Genomic DNA, 24,784 nt, shown 5'->3' with positions numbered 1-24,784 from the left:
TGCATCCAAGCCAAACTCAAATATTATCATTAACATGTTGGGTCGTTTTCACAGATTTCTATTTCCTTACAATCGGTCAAACTGATGTCATTTTGAAATTGTGCACAGAAAATCCCCTGTTTTTTTGGGGGGGGGGGTTATTGCATTTTCTCCCCGTTACTTAAACGTCTTTGCCCTGCGGCAGAAGATAACAGAAAACTTTACCGATGTCAACTGAATGAAGCATTCATCAATTTATGACACTCTGGTGAGCAAAGGTTTTATTTAGTCTTCTAGGGCAACAAGTAATGACAGAAGAGAAGCCGCATGCATCTAATTATAGACAAGTTGACTAACAAATAGCCTACAAAAATGTTGGGACATTTTAAGAAACATCTAAACCAGGCAACATCGAAAATCCTGCACCCCCTGTCAAAACAAACATTCCACCATCTTTGACTGTAGCCTACAGTATGTTTTCTATATAGCGGTTTAGGCTCAGTTGCAGGTTTTCACTTTATCACATATAGTCAGGCAGTTGCGGGTGAACAAACAACTGACCAGCACCCCACTACTGTAGACATTGTGATGAGGGGTGACATGGGCACGTCTGACTTTGTCTCAAAGTGGGGGGGGGGCAAAAATACAAAAACAAGAACGCAAATGTATCATTCTCCACATTTAATGTCAGCAAGGGTGTTCCATAACTTACATTTCAAATTTCCACTTGCATAGCCATCGAGACACAAGAACTGAGCATGTGTAAAACCCTTTGCTTACGGAAAACCATGTCAAGCGAAGTCGCCATTAAAATGCAGTTTAACCCTATTTGGCTAATTTGTTCCCGTTGGAAACGACAGGCTGTGGTCTATCTTGGGTTAGTTATAAAAATATTTGGTGTCACTGAACTGAGCAACAGTCAGAGAAAGAATGATAGTGTCTGCACATGTTCACCCCCCCCAGTACCTGAACCAGTGGCAGTGACTAATGTTTCCTACCAACAGGACGTAGAATGCTAACTTCTGCAGCGCTACAGAAGACAAACCACCACAATCTCAGAGCCCTGACTGAAGTCTGGTGACCTTTGACTGCATCCTGTGTATATGGAATGGGACCAGAGGTGCGTAAGGAGGGGATTCCTCAGATGAGTGGATGGAAATCTGAAGTTCACCCCATTTCCTACTGGTATAATTCCATCTCCATATGTGGTAGGTCAAATACTGTAAACATATGGTGATGGGTGGAGGACAGCAACAGCGGCAGGTAGCCTAGTGGTTAAGAGCATTGGGCTAAAAACCAAAAGGTCACTGGTTTGATATCTCCGAGTTGACTAGGTGAACAACATGTTGATTTGCCGTTGAGCAAGGCACTTAACCCTAATTGCTCCTGTAAGTCGTTCTGGATAAGTCTGTCTGCTAAATAACAAAGAAATGACATCTGGAATGTTTTACTGTTCACATTTAACAGCATTGAGTTGGATAATTTGCTATGTGCTTCTGACCTCTTATTCAGCACAAAGCATGTTTTTACAGCGAATAATTGACATGACCAGCAGTGATCAGAGCTAGCTTATGGTCAATCAGGGCTGCTATTTTTCAAACAGACATTAAAACCTCTTAACACCCAGGCAGTGGTAACCATGGGTCACAGTGGTCAGCCAGCCATATACCATCGTTTCCCCCTCCCTTTATTTACACAGTACAGGTACTGTATGTGCAACAAATATTTGCAGCCTGGTTCAGGCAGCTTTCAAATGTTTCAATGAAGTACTGAGAAACATACGTCATTCAAGCTGAATAGAACAGACAAGTTAGAAGTGACACACACTACAATACAAAACATGTCACTTAAACACATATAGAAGGACATTATTTGGTTTACCTGATTAAGACTCTCAATGCTGATGGCATAAATCTCTAAATAGCTGAAGGAGCTTTCCACCTGCAGGGAGAGACCAGACTGTGGACAACAGTGAAACACTGATACAAACACAGAAAATGTATACTGACTCAAACAGGTTAATACATGAAAGGGAAGGTGACGGGAAGAGAGAAAAAGAGGGGGGGGTGAGTGGGAGAGACCGAGGTCCTGTTTGGGGGGGGGGGGGTCCGGGAGCTACGGCTCCAATGAGAGTCAAAGTAAGATAAGAGTTCTCAATACTACGTCAGCTAACATGGGAGAGTGGGGGAGGGAGGTCATTACGACTGAAACTTAAACAAAACGTTTGCCTTCATGGGCCTCCAACCATGGTCACGGTACCTATAGCAAAGTACACAACTGACATAAGCATAAGTGAAGTCATGCCCACTTTCAGTCACATGAGATGACATTTTATTTGTGTTACTTCCCTTTTGTCCACGTGAGGCATTTCTGTTTTATAAGTATACAAACAACACAAACTGAGGCCAGCATAACTTGTTTCTACACTGTATAACAATTATTAGAATGTACTAATACAGGTCCCATCCTCTCTCTAATGCCTTGAGCCGCTCCATTTAACTCTCCCTCTCTATCTAGCGTGCCATGCTCCCTTCCTCCACTCTCCCTCTCTATCTAGCGTGCCATGCTCCCTTCCTCCACTCTCCCTCTACCGTGCCATGCTCCCTTCCTCCACTCTCCCTCTCTATCTAGCGTGCCATGCTCCCTTCCTCCCCTCTCCCTCTCTATCTAGCGTGCCATGCTTCCTTCCTCCACTCTCCCTCTCTATCTAGCGTGCCATGCTCCCTTCCTCCACTCTCCCTCTCTATCTAGCGTGCCATGCTCCCTTCCTCCACTCTCCCTCTCTATCTAGCGTGCCATGCTCCCTTCCTCCACTCTCCCTCTCTATCTAGCGTGCCATGCTCCCTTCCTCCACTCTCCCTCTCTATCTAGCGTGCCATGCTCCCTTCCTCCCCTCTCCCTCTCTATCTAGCGTGCCATGCTCCCTTCCTCCACTCTCCCTCTCTATCTAGAGTGCCATGCTCCCTTCCTCCACTCTCCCTCTCTATCTAGCGTGCCATGCTTCCTTCCTCCACTCTCCCTCTCTATCTAGCGTGCCATGCTCCCTTCCTCCACTCTCCCTCTCTATCTAGCGTGCCATGCTCCCTTCCTCCACTCTCCCTCGATCTAGCGTGCCATGCTCCCTTCCTCCACTCTCCCTCCCTCTAGCATGCCATGCTCCCTTCCTCCACTCTCCCTCTCTATCTAGCGTGCCATGCTCCCTTCTTCCACTCTCCCTCTCTATCTAGCGTGCCATGCTTCCTTCCTCCACTCTCCCTCTCTATCTAGCGTGCCATGCTCCCTTCCTCCACTCTCCCTCTCTATCTAGCGTGCCATGCTCCCTTCCTCCACTCTCCCTCTCTATCTAGCGTGCCATGCTCCCTTCCTCCACTCTCCCTCTCTATCTAGCGTGCCATGCTCCCTTCCTCCACTCTCCCTCTCTATCTAGCGTGCCATGCTCCCTTCCTCCACTCTCCCTTCCTATCTAGCGTGCCATGCTCCCTTCCTCCACTCTCCCTCTCTATCTAGCGTGCCATGCTCCCTTCCTCTGCTCGGTAAGTTAATAATCAACTTGACCTGCAGGTCTCCACTTTTATTTGGAGGTGTGTGCTGGGACTCAGTTGGCACTGGCTGGGTATTTCTTCTAAAGGGAGAAACATACCCGACTTCCAGTATCCAAAGTCTATTTTTACAATCATTTCCTCATTCTTCTGTAAGCTCATATCAGACTGTAAATTAGTCCTGACTGACCATAACCAGACTCAAGCAATGGTGTTAACATGTAGTTGATTTATAGTTGGAGCAACTGTATTCAAGACATGAGTAAACACACAAACACTTACCCTGACAGGTTGCTTACTGAGGACAACATAAGATCTCCATAGAGTCATCACCTTGTTGAAAAGTGTAAACAAAAACAAACATGTCAGTAACCACTACAAGATCAAAGACTGTCTGTCTAGTGTGTGTGAGAGAGAGAATGGACTACATTGTATGTAGCTAACTGTATTGGAGGTTATTCAAATTCTCCCCCATTCACATAGCAGTGTAGACTGCCAGGGGTCAGCTTGAGCTAGTCAGCTTAATAGTGCCACTTGCAGGTGGAACCTGGTAACTTCAGCCACATTACAAACAGATAAACTGTATTTCTCTAGGGGTGAACCCTCCTCCTGGAGACCCTTCGGCAGCATTTTGTTCCAGCCCAATATGCAAACACACCAGATTCCAGATAATCGGCTGCTGCTCTTTCGCACATTTAAACACACACAGCTAATATAGTTTAACCCTCTGTGGTCAACATAAACAAATGCCCACAGCTCCAAACAAGCCCCAGCCGATGCCAAGTAGCAGGGTTTTCTTAACCAGCACAGGTTAAACCACCCACCATCGTGATTTGTTGGACCCAGGGACCATGAGGTGCCTACTCACCAGAACCCTGCTCTCAGCCTTCCCCTTGGGTTGGTTTAGCTGCACCTGCCGCATGAGACAAATCTTCTGGGGCTTCAGCAGCTGAGTGATGTGCTCTTCTCAGGAGAATAGAGATGAATGAAAATAACAGGGACAGCGAGCCATTCATACAATAATGCAAATATTTCAGATTCAGCCTGGCATACAGACAGCTCTTTGCCAAGAGGATACAGGCACCGCCGTAACACAATTATATATTTTTGGGGGGGGCGGGGGAGACAGGAGAAAAAAAATAGAGGCCATCTCAATCTTAAATGAGCCTACAAACAGGAATACATTGAGAAAGATAAGTGACAGGAAAAACAGTGGAGCTCCATACCTTGCAAGCTGTAAGAGATGTCAGTATTGCCAGCCATGATGTTGGGCCCAGCTCTTGTCAGTAGGGGTAAGAGAGAAAGAGGGAGAGAGAGCGTGGGAGTAGCAGCAGCGGAGGCAGCTCAGGCAGGTCTGGGAGGTACACACACACACACACATCCTGCTGCTGTCAACCACACTCAGACTGAAACCATAGCAAGCTAGGAGCCCTGAGACAGGAAATGACAACCCTTTCAGTATCACCTTTGCTAAAGATCCTTACATGATCTGCTGCAATAACATAGTAATGTCAAAAGAACTTCAACAAAAAATACAAAGGAAAAAACAGGAGTAGGCCAATATCTTTTTATTAGCTGTACAGTAATACATTCCGCATACCAACAAACAGTAGTCATGTTGGTTTTCAGATCATTGTCAAATGTACACAGTACAGCCAGGTACAAAAATGCATCAACCTAGAATTTTTAACAGCTTGACAAAAGCAATTTCATATAGAAGGAAGCTTCATGTTGTATCAGGTTCAAATGTTCTATGAAAGAAAGGACATTGTTCTCTGATACGACTAACAACCTTTATACAAAATACCTTTCCCTTATAGTTCTCTCCTCCCCTTTAAGCACCTCCTAATCAGAATTCCACAAGGCCCTCTGACCGCGTCTGTATACATCCCACAACAAAACTGCACTGTTAGGTCAAAATGGTTTGAGAAATGAACAGTGAACTGGGAGAAACATTCTACTTAACAAGATTACCAAAGCCTTAATAATCATCTTTCATTTACAGTTAAGACCTGAAGCTAGTTCAATTGGACACCTCCCTCCTTTACATTTTCACACAGAACTTGATTAAAGCTTTCCAGAACATGGAAATTTACATCACAATCTCTCTACCTTATCTTGAAAAGTAAAACAAGACGTACATGGTCATCTTTCAAAACCTCTAACAGTAGTCCATGCGGTCGAGATGCTAGGTAGGTTAAGAGTGAGTAAAGCTGCTATCTTCTGTACCTCCCAAAAAAAAGCACTAGATATTCAGGCTAAAAAGCTCAAAACCGGAAAGGTCATATCTCCAACATGATTTAGAGTGGGCAAAGCCTCCCACTTTAGAGATTAGAAATTCACATACAGCCTGTGTTCCAAACAGCTATGGTTAAGAGTTCATTTCCCCCAGCATTAAAGTTCTTTAGATCACTAGAAAAAGATTAAAATATGTTTGTAATAAAACTAAAAAAGTATTTACAAGCAAAACCAGCCAAGATTACCATTTGTACAACATAACTGCAGTCTTAAAAACTTTGTGGGTGGATGCATGTCACTTGTCTGATTATAGTAGTTAATGTAAGCCTCTACAAACTCCATAATCTGTGACAAGTATAACAGTAAGTAAAATGTAATATGCAGTGAATAAAGTGTTAAAAAATGGAAGGACTTCCTTTGACAGCTAAAGTAATAGTTTTAGTCTACAGCAGAGGTCCTAGATAACAAGGCTGAAATTATTGGCACTCACTGTTGCCATGTCAAGCTCACAAACAGGTTAAGAAAATAGTTTATTAGTTGGAGGGAAAAACAGGAAAAAAAAAACAAAAAAAAAAAAGAAAAAAAACTGACCACTACAGAAAGTCCCAATGTCCACCATGTGTCAAACCTCAGCGACCATCCCTCCATGAAGGGATCCATTATTACAAATTTCTCCAACATTCCTCCCAGAAAAAAATATCTACATTTCTACAGACCAAGCAGCTGGAATTTAAACTGTTACAGTGAATGCATGGAAGGAAGTGGGTTTGAGAGTGATAAGAAAACACACCGATTTGTTTAAGACAAACACCAAAAGTGTAAAGCGGAGTGGTTTGTAAGATGGCAGATTGTATGAAGAGGGTAGACTTGTTGAAGGGAAAGGTTGAGACAAGGGGATGTCTTTGAGCAGTCTGTGTGGGCTAGATCACCGGTCCATCATGCTGAGGATCATCTCAGGGGTGAGGTCTCCGTTGGGGGCAGCGTCTGCTACAGGCAGCTCCACCGTCTCCACCCCTGCCTCCTCTGGCTGCTCCACCACCACCTCTGGGGCAGCCTGTTCAACCTCTGGCTCCTTCTTCACTATGATGTTCTCTATAGCGCCGGTATTCTCATCCTCCACCTGAATGATGACTGCAGCTGAGGAGACAGATAACACCAGGTATTATAACTCGACATTAAAATGGTCAGTAAAGCATAAACTGGGCACAGATTTAGACCAGGGATGGGCAACTGGCAGCCCGCCCCCTTTTTGTAGGCCCGCAGATCAATTTAACCAAAATGTAAAAAAATACTAGGAACACCGTCATTATATTATGTTGCACCCACTTTTGCCCTCAGAACAACCTCAATTCATCAAGGGCATGGACTCTACAAAGTGTTGAAAGCGTTCCAAAGAGATACTGGACCATGTGGACTCCAATGCTTTCCCACAGTTGTGTCATGTTGACTGGATGTCCTTTGGGGGGTGGCCTATTCTTGATACACATGGGAAACTTGAGAATCGCAGAGTTCAGATTTTATGTGGCCCCTACCCCCATCAAAGTTGCCATCCCTGATTTAAACATTGCATGATATTGGATCAGGGAGACTTAACTCACCTGCAGCAGCCTTGCCTTTGGGGGCAGCCTTGCTGGCTTTGGCGGGTGGGGAGGGTTTGGGGATGTTCTTGGGAGGTCTGCCGCGTTTCCTCTTGACAGGTGGCTCTACAGGAGCAGGAATAGGTTTGGTGGGTGGAGCCTGCTCCAACTCCATCTCCTCCTCTTCCTCCAACAGTGCTGCTTCAGCCTCATCCTCTTCATCAATGTCATCCAGCTCAGGATCAGCATTGTCCTCTGGAGGTGGGAAGTTTAAGAGTCTAACACTGATCTCATTACATCCAAAGAGCAATAGTTTATAGGACACTACAATTAGCTATGTTTCAGTATAAGAAAGGGCCTCTCACCACTGTCGTCATCGTCATCATCATCATCATCATCATCATCATCGTCGTCCTTCCTTGAGCGCATCTTCCTCTTCCTCCCACCTCGTCCTCTCTTGGGTGGGGATCCGTTCTCTCCTTCACTAGGATCCCCGTTACAGTTCTCTGCATGTCTGGCCATGGTGTTCTGAGGAGAGATTTAAAAATAAAATATAAAAGTTTAACAGAAGGATAAAATGAAGGGCTATGCCCAAAATAATTGATGTATTCTTCCACTCAATAAATGTGTGTATGAGTGAGTGTCCACACCCTGCGGGTGAAGGCCTTGCCACACTTGGTGCACACAAAGGCGGTGGGCACAAAGTTGGGGTCATGGTAGCGCCGGAAGTGCATGTCCAGGAGCTGCTTCTGACGGAAGGTCTTCTCACACTGGCTACAGGCGTAAGGCTTCTCTCCTGTGTGGGTGCGCCTGTGCATCAGCATGTGGCGCTCCTAGTCAATGCAAGGACAGCAAGAAAAACATAAGGACAGAAAACTTTGACCAACTCCATCTCAAAACTATGCTGACTGTCCAGTATCCATAATGAGTGAACATTTTTTATATTGAGGGACACCTGGAGGTAATTGCAATGAAATTAAAATGGATGGTCATCCACATGAAGAAAATATATTTTTACCTGGCCCTTCCAGAACGTTTTTTTTTTTTTACCTTCCCCCTCCAAAATGATCATTAAAACAAAATAGCAGGGAATATTGAATCCCTTTTTACTAGGCTATCAATGTTGCAGTCGTGATTTCTATCAAATCAATTCCTGGTTGAGAACCACTACTTTATTCATACCATATTCATATTATCCACTAGAGGGCAGCATTTACCACTAAAGGATGATAACTATAAATTACATATGACTTTAAAAACTGTTAGTGAGCATCCACACTAGAGGAAGGTTTGTTCTACAGTAGCCTACAACGGTCAATCAACTGATCAAAGCATCCTACTGCACGCTGTATATCCTACTGCACGCCTATTATTAAGGAGGTAAAACAGACCATCCAGTGCGTGTTCATTGTCATAAACTAGGTTTCCATCCAACTGGCAACAGATTTTCATGCGAATATTCTCAAATCTGCATAAAAACAATATGCGCATTTTCCCAGAAGAGATGAGTTTGCAGATTAATTGTTGCAGATAAAAGGCTGTGCATGATGACGTAGTGCACATAAAAATATCTTACGCGGTTACATTTCCATTCCCATCCATAAAAAATACAAGTTAAATGAGTTTCCATTGCATTTTCAACTCTGATGGTTCTCACAAAAAAGAAATCCGTTATATAGTGATTGTGCCCACTCTGGTATTTTCACTTGCGTTCTAGCAAACAGTGTACAGATACAGTACTGTATCCGCATGCTGTTGGCTAGAGCGCACCTATAGCCTACATGAGATTATTATGGACAAAAGAGCGAGATTATTTGTATTTGTCAAATGGCAGCCAAGCATCGATGATCATGTCACCAAAATAAGACCGTGGATATTTATTGAAAAGGAGCATCAAGCTCCTCACCTTGAACCTTCACCATAACTTTACATTTCATTTGTAGCCTAATAAACTGCATGTTTTCCAGACCAGTTGTAATGGGAGGACAACACGTCATCGCGTGACTCCATGTTTACTTCGATATGATGGTTGTTATATCAATATTTGCGCATAAAAGCATTTCCACCGTCCACTTCTCACATAATGAATTTTTCCAACACAATAAGATCCTACCTTCTCTAGCGTCTTTTGTTTTGTCGACATTTGGGAAGTTTACCTATTTTCTTTTTCAATCAGCCCTGTCATGACAATTTTTATCTGCTAAATGTACTTCACTCTCATAAAAAGGTTGGATGAAAACCTGGTTAGTGTGACAACTGAAAACAATACTTCAAATGTAGGCTACATGTAGCCTAATAAAAATATAAACAAATTTTAAATGTAGATTTTCAAACGCGTATTACCCTGCGCATCTTTTACGTCATGTCATTGCTTGCCTCATTGCTCAAGTGGTTTGCAAGTGATTTCCATTGTTCTAATGGATGTCAATTCATTTGGATCTTCTTTTTCACTGTGCTCATCAAGGTCTGTCCTGTGCAACCATTTAAATACATCAGTGAAACAATGTTATAACTAGCCAGTGATAGATACTCTGTGCATCTTTCCCCGACATTTCATTTTACATTCAGCAATTAACAAGAGCAAGCCTGCTTCTCTCCAAGAAATGTCTATTAGGCCTAGGATATATATATATATAAATAAATAATCTCCTACAGATTCTGTAGCCTATAGTTTATCCTGGGATTTCACGAAGAGGAATAGCGGAGAGTCTTGAGTCTGTAGCCTATAACGCGCAGGAATAGAGGGTAGAATTGTGTAGACGATTAGGCAACTCATTAGATAAATATTAGGGCTACAAATATTTACCTCTCAAAGTGCAAGGGGGAAAAAGTACGAAATGATAGATACAGTAAGTTCAGATGCACCTTAGCCAAATATATTTAAACTCAGTTTTTCATAATTCCTGACATTTAATCCTAGAAAAAATTCCCTGTCTTAGGTCAGTTAGGATCACCACTTTATTTTAAGAATGTGAAATGTCAGAATAATAGTAGAGAGAATGATTTATTTCAGCTTTCATTTCTTTCATCACATTCCCAGTAGGTCAGAAGTTTACATACACTCAATTAGTATTTGGTAGCATTGCCTTTAAATTGTTTAACTTGGGTGAATGTGTCGGGTAGCCTTCCACAAGCTTCCCACAATAAGTTGGGTGAATTTTCCTCCTGACAAAGCTGGTGTAACAGTCAGGTTAGTAGGCCTCCTTGCTCACACACGCTTTTTCAGTTCTGCCCACAAATCTTTTATAGGATTGAGGTCAGGGCTTTGTGAAGGCCACTCCAATACCTTGACTTTGTTGTCCTTAAGCCATTTTGCCCCTGTCCATTTGGAAGACCGATTTGAGAACAAGCTTTCACTTCCTGACTGATGTCTTGAGATGTTGCTTCAATATATCCACATAATTTCCTTCCTCATGATGCCATATATTTTTTGAAGTGCACCAGTCCCTCCTGAAGCAAAGCATCCCGACAACATGATGCTGCCACCCCCGTGCTTCACGGTTGGGATGGTGTTCTTCGGCTTGGAAGCCTCCCCCTATTTCCTCCTAACAGTTCTATTTTTGTTTCATCAGACTAGAGGACATTTTAAAACAAGTTTTAATGACTCCAACCTAAGTGTATGTAAACTTCCGATTTCAACTGTATGTGCATTCCTCCAGGCTGCGCTCGGCAGCAGTCAGGCACGCAAAGCTCCGCTATTGATTAGGCCTATGTTATTAGACAATAACATTGTTCTACCTAGGCTACAACAGTGCAATGAGGAAAATTATTATTGTTATCAAATGAGTACACAATTATGTTTGGAAAAATAACATTCCCATTGTAAGCTGCCTATTTCTCAGGTCCAGATGCTAGAATATGCATATAATTGACAGAGTAGAATAGAAAACACTCTAAAGTTTCCAAAACGGTCAAAATATTGTCTGTGAGAATAACAGATTCGAAAACCTGAGGAAATTCAACCCGGAAGTGACTCTTATTTAGAAAAATCCCTGTTCCATTGCCTGCATTTAAAGGGATATCAACCAGATTCCTTTTCCTGTGGCTTCCTCAGGGTGTGAACAGTCTTTAGACATAGTTTCAAGCTTTTATTTTCAAAAATGAGCGAGATTTATCAAAACGCATCAGTGGATACACGGATGTCCCTCCATTAGTTGATGCGCTCAACACTGGTTGCTCGACATTTTCTTTCTCTCCAGTAATGAATAGTTTACAGTCCAGTTGAAATATTATCGTTTATTGATGTTAAAAACAACCTGAGGATTGATTATTTAAAACTTTTGACATCTTTACGGATACTCTTTGGAATTTTCGTCAAGCCTTGATGACCTGTCTAAGGTCTAATAATCTTTATCAAACAAAAAGGAACATTTATTGTGTAACTGGGAGTCTCGTGAGTGCAACCATCTGAAGATCATCAAAGGTAAGCGATTCATTTTATTGCTTTTCTGGCTTTCGTGACCAATCTACACTGCTTCTAGGTGTTCTTAATGTTTTGCCTAGTGATCGACAAACTCACACAAACGCTTGGATTGCTTTCGCTGTAAAGCATATTTTCAAAATCTGACACGACAGGTGGATTAACAACAAGCTAAGCTGTGTTTTGCTCTATTGCACTTGTGATTTCATGAATATAAATATTTTTTGCTATTTTTTTTAATTATTATTATTTTTTTTTAATTTGGCGCTCTGCAATTTAGCGGTTGTTGATGAAAATTATTCCGCTAAAGGGATCTGTGCGTCAAGAAGTTAAAATTCTAAATCAAATAGCTAAATGGTCCTTGGAATTGTTTTATGAAGGTCATACCATATACCATATATGAATTTATTTGCAAATTATGGTGGAAAATAAGTATTTGGTCACCTACAAACAAGCAAGATTTCTGGCTCTCACAGACCTGTAACTTCTTCTTTAAGAGGCTCCTCTGTCCTCCACTCATTACCTGTATTAATGGCACCTGTTTGAACTTGTTATCAGTATAAAAGACACCTGTCCACAACCTCAAACTCCAAACTCCACTATGGCCAAGACCAAAGAGCTGTCAAAGGACACCAGAAACAAAATTGTAGACCTGCACCAGGCTGGGAAGACAATCTACAATAGGTAAGCAGCTTGGTTTGAAGAAATCAACTGTGGGAGCAATTATTAGGAAATGGAAGACATACAAGACCACTGATAATCTCCCTCGATCTGGGGCTCCACGCAAGATCTCACCCCGTGGGGTCAAAATGATCACAAGAACGGTGAGCAAAAATCCCAGAACCACACGGGTGGACCTTGTGAATGACCTGCAGAGAGCTGGGACCAAAGTAACAAAGCCTACCATCAGTAACAGACTACGCCGCCAGGGACTCAAATCCTGCAGTGCCAGACGTGTCCCCCTGCTTAAGCCAGTACATGTCCAGGACCGTCTGAAGTTTGCTAGAGAGCATTTGGATAATCCAGAAGAAGGTTGGGAGAATGTCATATGGTCAGATGAAACCAAAATAGAACTTTTTGGTAAAAACTCAACTCGTCGTGTTTGGAGGACAAAGAATGCTGAGTTGCATCCAAAGAACACCATACCTACTGTGAAGCATGTGGGTGGAAACATCATGCTTTGGGAATGTTTTTCTGCAAAGGGACCAGGACGACTGATCCGTGTAAAGGAAAGAATGAATGGGTCCATGTATCGTGAGATTTTGAGGGAAAACCTCCTTCAATCAGCAAGGGCATTGAAGATGAAACGTGGCTGGGTCTTTCAGCATGACAATGATCCCAAACACACCGCCCGGGCAACGAAGGAGTGGCTTCGTAAGAAGCATTTCAAGGTCCTGGAGTGGCCTAGCCAGTCTCCAGATCTCAACCCCATAGAAAATCTTTGGAGGGAGTTGAAAGTCCGTGTTGCCCAGTCACAGCCCCAAAACATCATTTTTCCCCAAAGGAGATCTGCATGGAGGAATGGGCCAAAATACCAGCAACAGTGTGTGAAAACCTTGTGAAGACTTACAGAAAACGTTTGACCTCTGTCATTGCCAACAAAGGGTATATAACAAAGTATTGAGATAAACTTTTGTTATTGACCAAATACTTATTTTACACCATAATTTGCAAATAAATTCATTAAAAATCCTACAATGTGATTTTCTGGATTTTTTCTCCTCATTTTGTCGGTCATAGTTGAAGTGTACCTATGATGAAAATTACAGGCCTCTCTCATCTTTTTAAGTGGGAGAACTTGCACAATTGGTGGCTGACTAAATACTTTTTTGCCCCACTGTATATGGCACATGGAAACCAAACACGGGTGGTCTATAGTGAAAGAAGGGACGGGCTGAGTGTTGATTAAAGAGCTTACGTTTGGTAATGTATTACTGTTATGGGACTGCTTTATAAAAGTACCATGTATGTAAAACGTATATGTAGCAAAAAAGCTGTAAAAAACTAAGATATTTGTCCTCCGAAAAGGGGTGTGTGGGAGGGGTTAATAAAAATAAAATAAACCTTTTTTTTTTTTTAAAGGACTGACGCCTCAACACTGCAATGCAGTGCCTTAGACTGCTGCGCCACTCGGGAGGCCCTACATGCATTACAATGCTGAAACAAAACGGGTTAGGCAGCCTTTTTGTTAATTTTTTCCTCTTTATGATGATCAGGACCTGTTAGTGGTAGTTTTGTGATAACGGCACTGTAATTTTAATTTAGTTGTTTTCTTAATATTAACAATTACATTTCATAAAAATAAAAAAAAGTTTAAACCAGGGATTGGATCCAAAATTATTTTCCAATCGTGTCGTTCTAAACAGAACCATTATTTTTTTGTTTCACTGTTCTGACCAGTAAAACTGGTTCGAACAAAAAAGTACAGTTTTTTATCATTTCTTTCTGTTCCTTTATAAAATTCATATATTTGTACTTTTAGCTCGAAATTATATTTCTTCACCAATCCTGCAGTGCGGATAGAGCAGCTTGCTATGGAGCAGGCAAGCTATAGTTCAGTGAGTTGTTTACATGCGTGATGGAAAGACAAGGCGTGAGGTTTGCAACAAATTTTACGGGTGGGGTAAAGGGTGGAGGCAGCTTGGCTTAAAGCGCTGGGCATCTGGTGATGACATGCATTATCTGAATTAGGCCCACAGAATTATACCTACGGAGGGGCGGCTTAAATGGAGGAACTTTTAATGTCTGAACTTCAGAGTTGGCTTAACGTTGGACCAGAGAAGCTAGCTAACAAGCTTACATGCGCACACACAGGCAAATATTTTCAGACGGCAGGCAGACACTGGAAGAAGTTTCTGATTGAAAGGAGGGTTTTGCATAGGTGCTTTGTAGCATTTTTTTGTGGGACTGGAAAAACATGTCGGCAAAGCAAAAGGTTATTAACCGGTTCTAATGCGTTTAAAATAATGGTTATATTCAGGAAAAGTATTGATCACTTCCATTCCAGTTTTCGGGTTCTGTTCCCTGAACCGGTTCATACCCCTAACATTTACTCCAGTCTAGATTCTCTATCATCCCAGGTTAGAGACAGCAGGACCTCACCTGTCTGCAGCAGTAATCACACTGGTCACACTTGAAGCGTTTCTCGTTCTTGTGGGACTTCTGGTGCTGGATGAGTGCGTAGCGCTCGTGGAACACAGCATCGCAGTAACGACATTTCCTGCCCTGCTCAATGAACGAGTGCTGTTTTCGCAGGTGGACGCCTGGAGAGGGGGGGGGGGGGGCAAAAAAAAAGCTTCTTGAGAGAGATGTCATCAATATAAACAAGTTCAGTCACAATTAGGGCTGTGGCAATCATGAAATTATCAGCCGGTGAATGTCAAGCAAATAACTGTCGGTCTCCCTGTAATTTACCGTTAATTAACAAACACATTTAGCATCTCCTGGCTTCCACACACAGCCTACAAGCCAATGATGCAGACAATTGGAACATATACATTTTAAAAAGTCCAATAAATCCATGTAATATAGCGTACACCACCACAATAAATCCATGTAATATAGCCTACACCACCACGATAAATCCATGTAATATAGCCTACACCACCACAATAAATCCATGTAGTATAGCCTACACATCACAATAAATCCATGTAATATAGCCTACACCATCACAATAAATCCATGAAATATAGCCTACACCATCACAATAAATCCATGAAATATTGCCTACACCGTCACAATAAATCCATTAAATATAGCCTATACCGTCACAATAAATCCATGAAATATAGCCTACACTGTCACAATAAATCCATTAAATATAGCCTATACCGTCACAATAAATCCATGAAATATAGCCTACACTGTCACAATAAATCCATGAAATATAGCCTACACCGTCACAATAAATCCATGAAATATAGCCTACACCTTCACAATAAATCCATGTAATATAGCCTACACCTTCACAATAAATCCATTATTTATTTTAGACAGGTCTGAAGAAACATGATATGAAGAAAATGTAGTCCATTTCAGAAGAACAGAATACTCTGTCCTTATGTTAGGTACTGATCTGGCTATACCAAATGGCTGGGGGCTACACTAGTTCATTTAGCAGACGAGATCTGCTTAAAATTCGGTGGCATTATTTAATTGTAGGGTTGCAATGGGTCAGAATTTTCCAGGAAATGGTAGAAAATTTGGGAATTTTGCTTAAATTCATCAAAATAGTTAGCTTATAACAGTGAACCTTTTTTGTGGGATACACATAAGGCAATTTTAGGGCCTGTGGCATATTTTGGCTAAACTATCCACAATTCAATGGAATTGCAACCCTCTGCATGCATAGTGCATTCTTCCATCACAGGTATGTTCAAATGCACTCTTCATCACATGTACAGCTGATTCTCAAGATCTTGCACACTAATGAGATGCTATTGAGCCCACACTACTACACTGTCTGAGCCAAGGACTACATGATTTCTGGTAAGTTTTGATTACAATACTGGGTGGGGTGAATATATTTTTTATGACATACATGATTTTTTGTTAACTAGTAAATAGTAGCCTAATGCAAATTTTGTTTAAATCATTTCTAACTTGTTAACAATTTCTGCTAGTTAGTTTTTGCTACCATGTGGGTTTTAGCTTGCTTGAGCCTGCTAACTGAGGAGTGTTAATTCACCTGTTTCCATACATGTTTAATTTTAAAACATTTATCTTACAAAGGAGTTGTTTAATCTAACTGCTTAACTATTTATCTGTACATGGAATTATATTTGGGGTTTTGTACAATTTTCCCCCCTAATCTTTATAGGAAAATGCCACAGGCACTATCTGATGCGTGGAGACATTTCACTGCAGCTAACGTAGAAGGAAAAGCTGTGTCCATTTGCAAATACTGTGCCAAATCATATCTGAAGAATGCAACAAAGATGCAGAATCATCTGGTCAAGTGCATAAAGTTCCCTCAGCGCTCACAACAAGCAACCTCAAATAGAAGTAGAGGGACTTTTGTCAGAGGTAAAAATGATGAATCAGACACCTTATCGATAGCAACAGCTCATGGTTCTCCTGGAATCAGAAGTTTTTTTTGACTCAATGGAGGAACGTAGTCAGAGAAATGCTGATGACTGTCTTGTTCGAGCTGTGTACGCAACTGGTTCACCTCTGACGCTCACAGGAAATGTGTATTGGAAGAGATTTCTGAATGTTATTCGCCAGCATACACTCCTCCAACCAGACATGCTTTATCTACTAATTTGCTGGATGCAGAGTTCAAGTGAAGGTCAAGCAAATCATAGAGAAAGCAGACTGTATTGCAATCATCTCTGATGGGTGGTCAAATGTTCGTGGGCAAGGAATAATTAACTACATCATCTCCACCCCTCAAACAGTATTCTACAGGAGCACAGACACAAGGACAACAGACACACCAGTCTCTACATTGCAGATGAGCTGAAGGCAGTCATCAATGACCTTGGACCACAGAAGATATTTGCACTAGTGACAGACAATGCTGCAAACATGAAGGCTGCTTGGTCTAAAGTGGAGGAGTCCTACCCTCACATCACACCCATTGGCTGTGCTGCTCATGCATTGAATCTGCTCCTCAAGGACATCATGCCACTGAAAACGATGGATACACTACAAGAGAGCCAAGGAAATGATTAGCTATGTAAAGCGTCATCAAGTTATAGCAGCAATCTACCTCACCAAGCAAAGTGAAAAGAATAAAAGCACCACATTGAAGCTGCCCAGCAACACCCGTTGGGGTGGTGTTGCCATCATGTTTGACATTCTCCTGGAGGGGAAGGAGTCTCTCAAAGAAATGGCCATATCACAGTCTGCCGATATGGACAGCCCCATCAAGAGGATCCTCCTGGATGATGTATTTTGGGAGAGAGTGGTAAGCAGCCTGAAACCTATAGCAGTAGCCATTGCACAGATTGAGGGAGACAATGCCATCCTGTCAGATGTTCAGGCTCTGCTTGCAGATGTAAGAGAAGAAATCCGTACTGCCCTGCCCTCTTCACTGTTGCTCCAAGCAGAGGAAACTGCAGTTCTGAAATACTTTAAAAAGTGTGAAGACTTCTGCCTGAAGAGCATACACGTCGCAGCATACATGTTGGACCCCAAAGTATGCTGGCAAGAGCATCTTATCTGGTGCAGAGATCAACAAGGCCTATGGTGTCATCACTACTGTGTCTCGCCACATTGGCCTGGATGAGGGCAAGGTTCTTGTAACCGAAAGACTTGTAACCGAAAGGTTGCAAGATCGAATTCCCGAGCCGACAAGGTAAAAATCTGTCGTTCTGCGCCTGAACAAGGCAGTTAACCCAATGTTCCTAGGCCGTCATTTAAAATAAGAATTTGTTCTCAACTGACTTGCCTAGTCAAATAAAGGTAAAATGTAAAAAAAATAATGAACTACTAGGGTTGAAAAATTGGTGGCCATCTTGGCAAAGTTGAGGCTTTTTGAGCCTGACAACGAGCCATCCTCAACAAGGTTGGAAAGTGACAGTGAAGATGAGGTCTCAGAGTCTGATGTTCAAGAGGTGGACATTGAGGAGGTCCATGGAGAAGACATGGAAGCCTGAGAAGAAGACAACCAAAGCTTGAGTTTTTAGACTATCATTTTACAGATGTATATTGAAAACATTTTTTGGGAGATGAGATGGATCATTGGGGATCATTCAATATTCCCTTTCTTTTGTTGTTCAGTGAAATCATCCCATGTGAAGAGTCAACTCATTTAATTAAAGTTCAATTCATGACTAAATTGTTTTATTTTTTGGGAGGATTTAATCATGTGCAATTATGTCTACTTATGATAAGGTGAAAGGTTTATGTTTCTGTCTCCATATGATATGGTAAATATATCCAATGCAAAAAACATCTACATTTAAAATGGTATTTATATTAATTTGCATATATTCCCACAAAGTCCACCTCTGAATATTCCCCAAAATGTGCAACCCTATTTAATAGTATGAAGAATACAATTGAACAAAGCTGAATAAAATAGAAAGGATATTTTCTCCCAACGATTTAAGGGAGTGCGCACATGCGGCTATTCTGTGTTGAGCTGTTAACATAAAAATAGGTACTCCTATATGCTTAATTTAGTTATTAATGTAACTTGTTGTTCTACAAATGTCGGGCTATATATTCACCCTGACTACACCGCTCGCGACGCATGCGCAAGCGTTGCAAAATACATTTAGAAATCTAAATTATTCAATTATTGCACCCACTGTTCGCGAGCGTCTGCATTGCAAAGGACTAAAATTGAAGTCAGTTCTATTTGTGACGCAGATTGCGCTGCAAGTCCTGCCTCTCCCATCTCCTCATTGGTTTATAAAAGCAAATACCCACGTGCCACCTCCTCATTGGTTATACCCACGTGGGTGATTGAAAGACGAACTGTGTTGTCAGTCATCGTGGTAATACTATGAAAGTTTAGATGCCAATCACCATATAAGTTTAAAGAAGAAAAAGCCTGGAAGGAGGAGAGATGACTAGAAATGATTCGTTTGACCGTTTTATCGGTGGATTAATTGTCGGAGTTGAGGACCTTGTGCATTTCAGGTAAAATAACAACTCAATGTTTATATCCCAGGACAAATTAGCTAGCAAGTGCAAGCCAGATAGCTAAATTGCCATAAATGTTTAATGCTTTTCAACCAAATGAATGTAATTGGTTCAGGTTGTTTTGATATTTTAACCTGCGTGTCGTGATCGCGTTTGGTGTAGAGGGACAAAATACATGTATGCACGATGGAGCACGCGCACATCCAGTTTGGGTTCCGTGTAAGGCTGCATGATGCAACTAATGATGATTAGAAAAAAGTTGCTTGAAAAGGTTGAGCTCTGCTTTTGATTTTTGAGCAGGTTGTAAATACTCCATTAATCTCTCATTCATAATTTCACAAGCACTTGATAATGCCTCGAATTTTATGGCGGCACCCCCTTTGTGGCCATAATGCACCCTAAAAAATCCAGGCCTTTTGCGGCCAGTGGCCGTTGTGCCCTTGGCCCGGTGTGCTGTGCCCTTCACCCTGAATGCTGCGCTAAGCACCTCTCATTCACACGATTCCCCATCATGTGATCAGGTCTTTCTCACAGGCTACAAAGTGAAGACAGACATATCCTTATCCAATTCCGAGGTGCATATTGAAAATATTGGAAGAACTGTCCATATTTACTGTCAGCCAAAAGATGAGTAGACTTAACGAACAGCTAAAGCACTAGCCTATGTAAATCTACTACCCCCCATAGTACAAAAGTTTACCTATTCTATTCTGTGCAACAAATAAATATTCCAAAAGTTGTCTGGGACAGTTGCGGAATGGAATAGATCCCAAATTAATACAACCACTAGCATAAAAAAAAACATTTTTTACATAATGTGGCTGAAGCAGCAGATCAGAATGTTTAGCTTAAAATTATTAGGTAAATTATTTGGTTACTTCTTCACATTATAAGCGCAGCAATGCGCACATGGCAGTAGGCGCGAATGTGCCATTAGCAGGAAAACACCATTCTGAAACGTGACCGCAAATGCAATTGTGCATGCAATACTTTAATTATAAAGGTGCATTTTTATGGTGAAAATTATCTTCCCCAAACTTGAAACTCACGGGCTGCTTATGTATGCCAGTTAGGCTCTACACACCTTGTAAAGTGGATTACTGTGCTTAATTTTAATAAGTAATTTGGCCATTTTAGTTGTGATACAAACCTTATATAAACATATAGGCCTATGGGCTAGGCTACATGAGGTGTGCAACTATGATTCGAAAAAGTTGCAAAAAAACATTGTTTCTTATGCCAGGCATCACTCACAAGTGATAATATATAATTCACAAGTGATCGGCTAATACGGTCACCCATCAGACTATTCTTGATTTAATCTTAACTTTACATATACTAAATAATATAGGTGTGAAATTTGTTTTCGATTTAGAATGGACCATTGTCATGCACCTGAAACAAAACAGGTGCAGCATGAAAAAAATACATGTCATCTATGTTTTTTGTAGAGGCCATCCCTGTTTTCTTGCGCAATTGCATAGCCTATAGAAATGTTGCGCAAAATTAGTTTATGGGCTCTCCTGAAGTGTTTGATTAGATTTTCAAAAACATTTGCATTGATGTCAGAGTAATTAGAGGGACAATAGAGTGCCAAGTACCAGGCAGTTAGCAAGTTTGGGAGGCTACTAATGACCATCAGCAGCAGAGCTTGGAGAAGCCTAATTACCGTGACTAAATAGTCATGTGGAATTTTACTGCCTTCATGACTCGTGACCGCCAGTACGGTCACCGCAACAGCCCTAGTCACAATTAAGTTTACGGTGGAGATTTCCAAATTATGCTATTAACATATTGGGATAATCAGGCCAAAAGTCAATGACTAGCTATCTAACCCAGGTCACTCTTTCGGGCGATGACTGTGTCACAGTGGGGGCAGTGGAACTTGGCCACGTTCTCTGTGTGCTTCTGCAGGATGTGCATCTTCATGGTTCCACTCTGGGTGAAACGGGCGTGGCAAATATAGCACTCGTATGGCTTCTCTCCTGGAAAACAAAACAGGAAAACATGAGTGCACAAGCTCAACAAATCAGGCCAGTCACTAATTGTGTTTACACAGTATCCCTGCGGCTGTGCCTCACCCGAGTGTGTCCTCATGTGTCTCTTCAGCTTGTAGGTGTCTCTGCTGGCGTAGCTGCACAGACTGCACTGGAACGGACGCTCCCCAGTGTGGGAACGGATGTGCCGCTTTAGCTTGCTCACCTCTACACTGGCATAGTCACACATGGAGCACTTGAAGGGTTTCTCATGAGTGTGCTTGTAGCGACGATGTCGGACCAGCTCTCCACTGGTCACAAAGGCCATGTCACAATCTTGACACTTGTGTGGTCTGGTACCTGTAAACAGAAATAGAGTGTTATAATGGTATCTAACATGGTAAAATGGACAGGAATATAGAATTGTCTGTCAATGTGACTATGATGTCACCATACCTGTGTGTGTGTTGAGGTGGTTCCTCAGCAGGGTAACGGTCCTGAAGGCCCTTCCACACAGATGGCACTTGTGGGGCCTCTCATCTGTGTGGCTTTTCATGTGTCGGTCGAGGTTGGAGCGGCGGGGACAGGTGTAGCTACACAGCTCACACTGGAATGTTTTCTTCACACCTGGAGCATACAAAGTCAGCACTTGCAGAGGCATTTAGCACCACAACTTGAGTTACAAAACTCCTCATAAACAAAGGACACAGAAAGAAGGGGTAATCTTACCCTTCTTCTTAATTTTGGTAGGTTTGGGGGGTTTCATGTTGCCCACCACCTTCTCTGCGTTGACCTCAGAGAGCATCCCTTCCTGCTGCTCCTCCTCAAAATCGTACACAGACACGTCCATGTTGTCTTTATCCCCCTCTGTGTTGTAGCGCAGATTGCTCTTTTTTGCCTTCTTGATGGTCTTCTTGGCTGGGGGCTGGTAGTCAGGGTCCTTGGCCCATTGTGGTTCTTCAGGCTGGGGCTCACAGTGCAGCTCCTCCTCCTCCTCCTCAGGCTGGACCTGCTGCTCCTCCTGGTGCTGGAGCTCACCCTGCTCCACTGTCTCCACCTCACCATTCGCACCAACCTTCACCACCTGAAGAAGCAGTAGTGTTTTTAATTTCTCTACAACTAGTACATTTAGATATGCACCTGTGGTACAAAACGTCGGTGTACACCCATAGGGAAATATGCTACCATTAGTTCTGAATTATGTAATATTTAGTCATGACGTGCAGTCTCTCTTACCTGGAATCCCTCTGGCAGGGGCAGGGTGTGGCAGATAACAGGGTTTCCATCTTTGGGCATGGCCGTGGTGTCCACGAAGGTGCCCTGTAGCGCCTCTACAGTGGCCTGGGTGACAGGGACAGCAGAGACAGGGACCTGGACCAGCTGTAGCTCCCCGAGGCCTCCCAGCTGCTGCTCATCCATGTTGACAACCTGCAGAGTGATGATCTGGGTCTCATCCACCGTGGTGACCGTGGCCTCGTGGGCTGTAGCCACAGGGGCATCCATCACCTCAGTCTTCATCTGCATCAGGGCCGGGTCCAGGGAGTCTATTACCATCATCTCCACATTGACTCCCTCCACCAGCTGCTGGGTATCCAGACCAGCAACTCCCTCTGGCTGCTGGTCCATCACCCCCTCTGCTGCTTGCTGGAGCAGGTCTGCCACCACCTCCTCCCCTTCATAGGTGATGAAGTCCTTGGCCTCAACCACAACATCTGTTGGTCCTCCGTCCATTGGTAACACCTGAGAGAATCACCCCAAAACCAATCAACGCACAATCTAAAAATGCAATCTTAACACATAATCATTTATTAATAAATGTTGAAAGTGTACCAGGACGCATGGTCAATCTAGCAAGGCCTAACAGACTGAAAATGGCATACCGGTACTGTGTTCAGTTCAGGCAAGACCTCAAACATGATGTAACTTCCTCAGCTTTCTAAATTGTTACCTGCACTAGAAAGGAATACTTCATCTTTCTAGATCTGCTTGGCTTGCTCAATTTCTCACTCAACTCTCCTGACTGTTACCTGACACTCAACCTGTGGGGAAGACAAACAAGTTGAACATCTACATAAACCTACTGCATGTATTCAATGCACAGACACATTCGTAGCTAGTTAAGCCAGTCTAGCAAATGTGGCTGACCTGGTATTATCAAAAACATTCACAGTGAACATAGACAGCGCTTTGATAGTGGACATGAAGTCATATAGGTAGTCATGTTTTTGTACCGCTACCAGCCGGGTTGTAGAGGGAGCTCTACCCTGTTTTTATCCATTCTAGCTCGCTTACGTTAGTGCCGTTGTAGCTCAATGTAGGCTTTGAATCAGACAGCGGACACTGGATGGAAGACGAACTGCAGTGGGCTAGCAGGAGAGGCATTTAGAGCATTTTTTTTTTAGATTAGTCGCATTAATTTGAGGCCGGAGGGAGACGTCGTACCAGTGGAAACGCTCGTAAAAATGACTACCGGAGACATTTATGTTATGTATCTTCCTTGTTTGAATTTGGTCTGCGCAACAAGCCAGCTAACTTTTATATTGCTAGAGAAATAGCGTCTGCTAAAATGTGAAGCCTTTGCATCTAGGACCTTACCGTTTTAAAATGCTTGTTAGTTAACGCTAGAAGTTATAGTTAATGTGGTCATATTAAAACAGTTAACGTTAACTAGCTAATTAGAAAGTTATTTAACGTTAGTTTGATCATTGGACGGGGTTACTAACGTTAGCTTTTGCGAAGGCCGTTATCAAGGTGGGGCAATATTGACAGTAAATCGATCTTGTAAATTATAGCTAATTTCGATTGATAGCTTTACTAACTAACAAAACTAACGTTAGTTAGTGGCGTGGAAACCAACGTTGTGTAGATAGGGGTCTAACTAGTTAGATTATGTTTGTGCCATTTAGTAAATCCCGTGTATTGAACTACAATCTGGCGCGCGCTGACTTCATACGCAGCCGCGAGTGTCTATCTTGACACAGGGTAAAAGACGACACAAAGAAGAAAAATAAAATGGACGCCTGGCCTAAACACTAAACCAACACGTTGAAGTATTTAATGATCGATCCATGCCAAAGTGCAAACTAATATAGCTCTAAAAATACTCGTTAATGAGACATTTCGTTGAACTTCTGGGTTATAATGTTTTTTTTGCTAAATGTTCGATAACGATAGAGGGAGACAAACACCCCCCGTCTACCGCCTGAACCGGGAGCCCCATCGTGACACCTAGAGGCCGATTAAAGCTCCTGCAAAACTGCCCCCTTTTCTGGAAAGTACTGTTACTTTACCTGCTCTTCGTCGTTTAATTCCTCGCTGAATTCGACAGAAAGCCCAAAGTATGTTCTTCAATAAGACAGAGATGGCTGAGAATTACGCCCTTCTTCTCTTGCGGTTTTAATCCTCTCCCGCTTTTGCAGAGTGGGCTCCGCACAAAATGGCGGCCTTGTGAAAGTT

The 24,784-nt window shown here is 42.4% G+C and overlaps 2 protein-coding genes across 4 annotated transcripts in view; both read right to left on the bottom strand.

The window, feature by feature from the left end:
• The window catches only part of carmil2 (capping protein regulator and myosin 1 linker 2), a 47,386-nt gene extending 42,552 nt beyond the window's left edge, over positions 1-4,834 (bottom strand). The window contains exons 1-4 of the mRNA XM_055934260.1: positions 4,745-4,834; positions 4,387-4,481; positions 3,801-3,851; positions 1,861-1,920 (exon numbers count right to left, since the gene is read on the bottom strand). Of these exons, the coding sequence (XP_055790235.1) occupies positions 1,861-1,920; positions 3,801-3,851; positions 4,387-4,481; positions 4,745-4,781 (243 nt within the window). The 5' untranslated portion in view covers positions 4,782-4,834. The remainder of the gene's footprint in view (positions 1-1,860; positions 1,921-3,800; positions 3,852-4,386; positions 4,482-4,744) is intronic.
• Positions 4,835-5,070: 236 nt separating this feature from the next.
• LOC129862508 (transcriptional repressor CTCF-like) lies at positions 5,071-24,707 on the bottom strand. 3 transcript variants are annotated; one of them, XM_055934257.1, is made up of 11 exons: positions 24,619-24,707; positions 22,565-23,068; positions 22,058-22,412; positions 21,785-21,955; positions 21,434-21,688; positions 21,188-21,337; positions 14,856-15,016; positions 7,984-8,166; positions 7,699-7,861; positions 7,355-7,588; positions 5,071-6,893 (listed from the first exon to the last, which is right to left on the bottom strand). In XM_055934257.1, the coding sequence occupies exons 2-11, from the start codon at positions 23,057-23,059 to the stop codon at positions 6,682-6,684; spliced, it is 2,379 nt and encodes a 792-aa protein (XP_055790232.1). In that variant the 5' UTR covers positions 23,060-23,068; positions 24,619-24,707; the 3' UTR covers positions 5,071-6,681. The 3 variants fall into 3 exon arrangements, with proteins under 3 accessions (XP_055790232.1, XP_055790229.1, XP_055790231.1); XM_055934254.1 differs by lacking the exon at positions 24,619-24,707 and adding an exon at positions 23,277-23,480; XM_055934256.1 differs by lacking the exon at positions 24,619-24,707 and adding an exon at positions 23,277-23,480 and having other exon boundaries at positions 7,370-7,588.
• Between the last annotated feature and the right edge of the window lie 77 nt (positions 24,708-24,784).

This window comes from Salvelinus fontinalis, chromosome 9 (assembly GCF_029448725.1).
Source record: "Salvelinus fontinalis isolate EN_2023a chromosome 9, ASM2944872v1, whole genome shotgun sequence".
Classification (NCBI taxonomy): Eukaryota; Metazoa; Chordata; class Actinopteri; order Salmoniformes; family Salmonidae; genus Salvelinus; species Salvelinus fontinalis.
The sequence above is the reverse complement of the archived record's forward strand: the minus strand, read 5'-3'. Positions and strand labels throughout refer to the sequence as shown.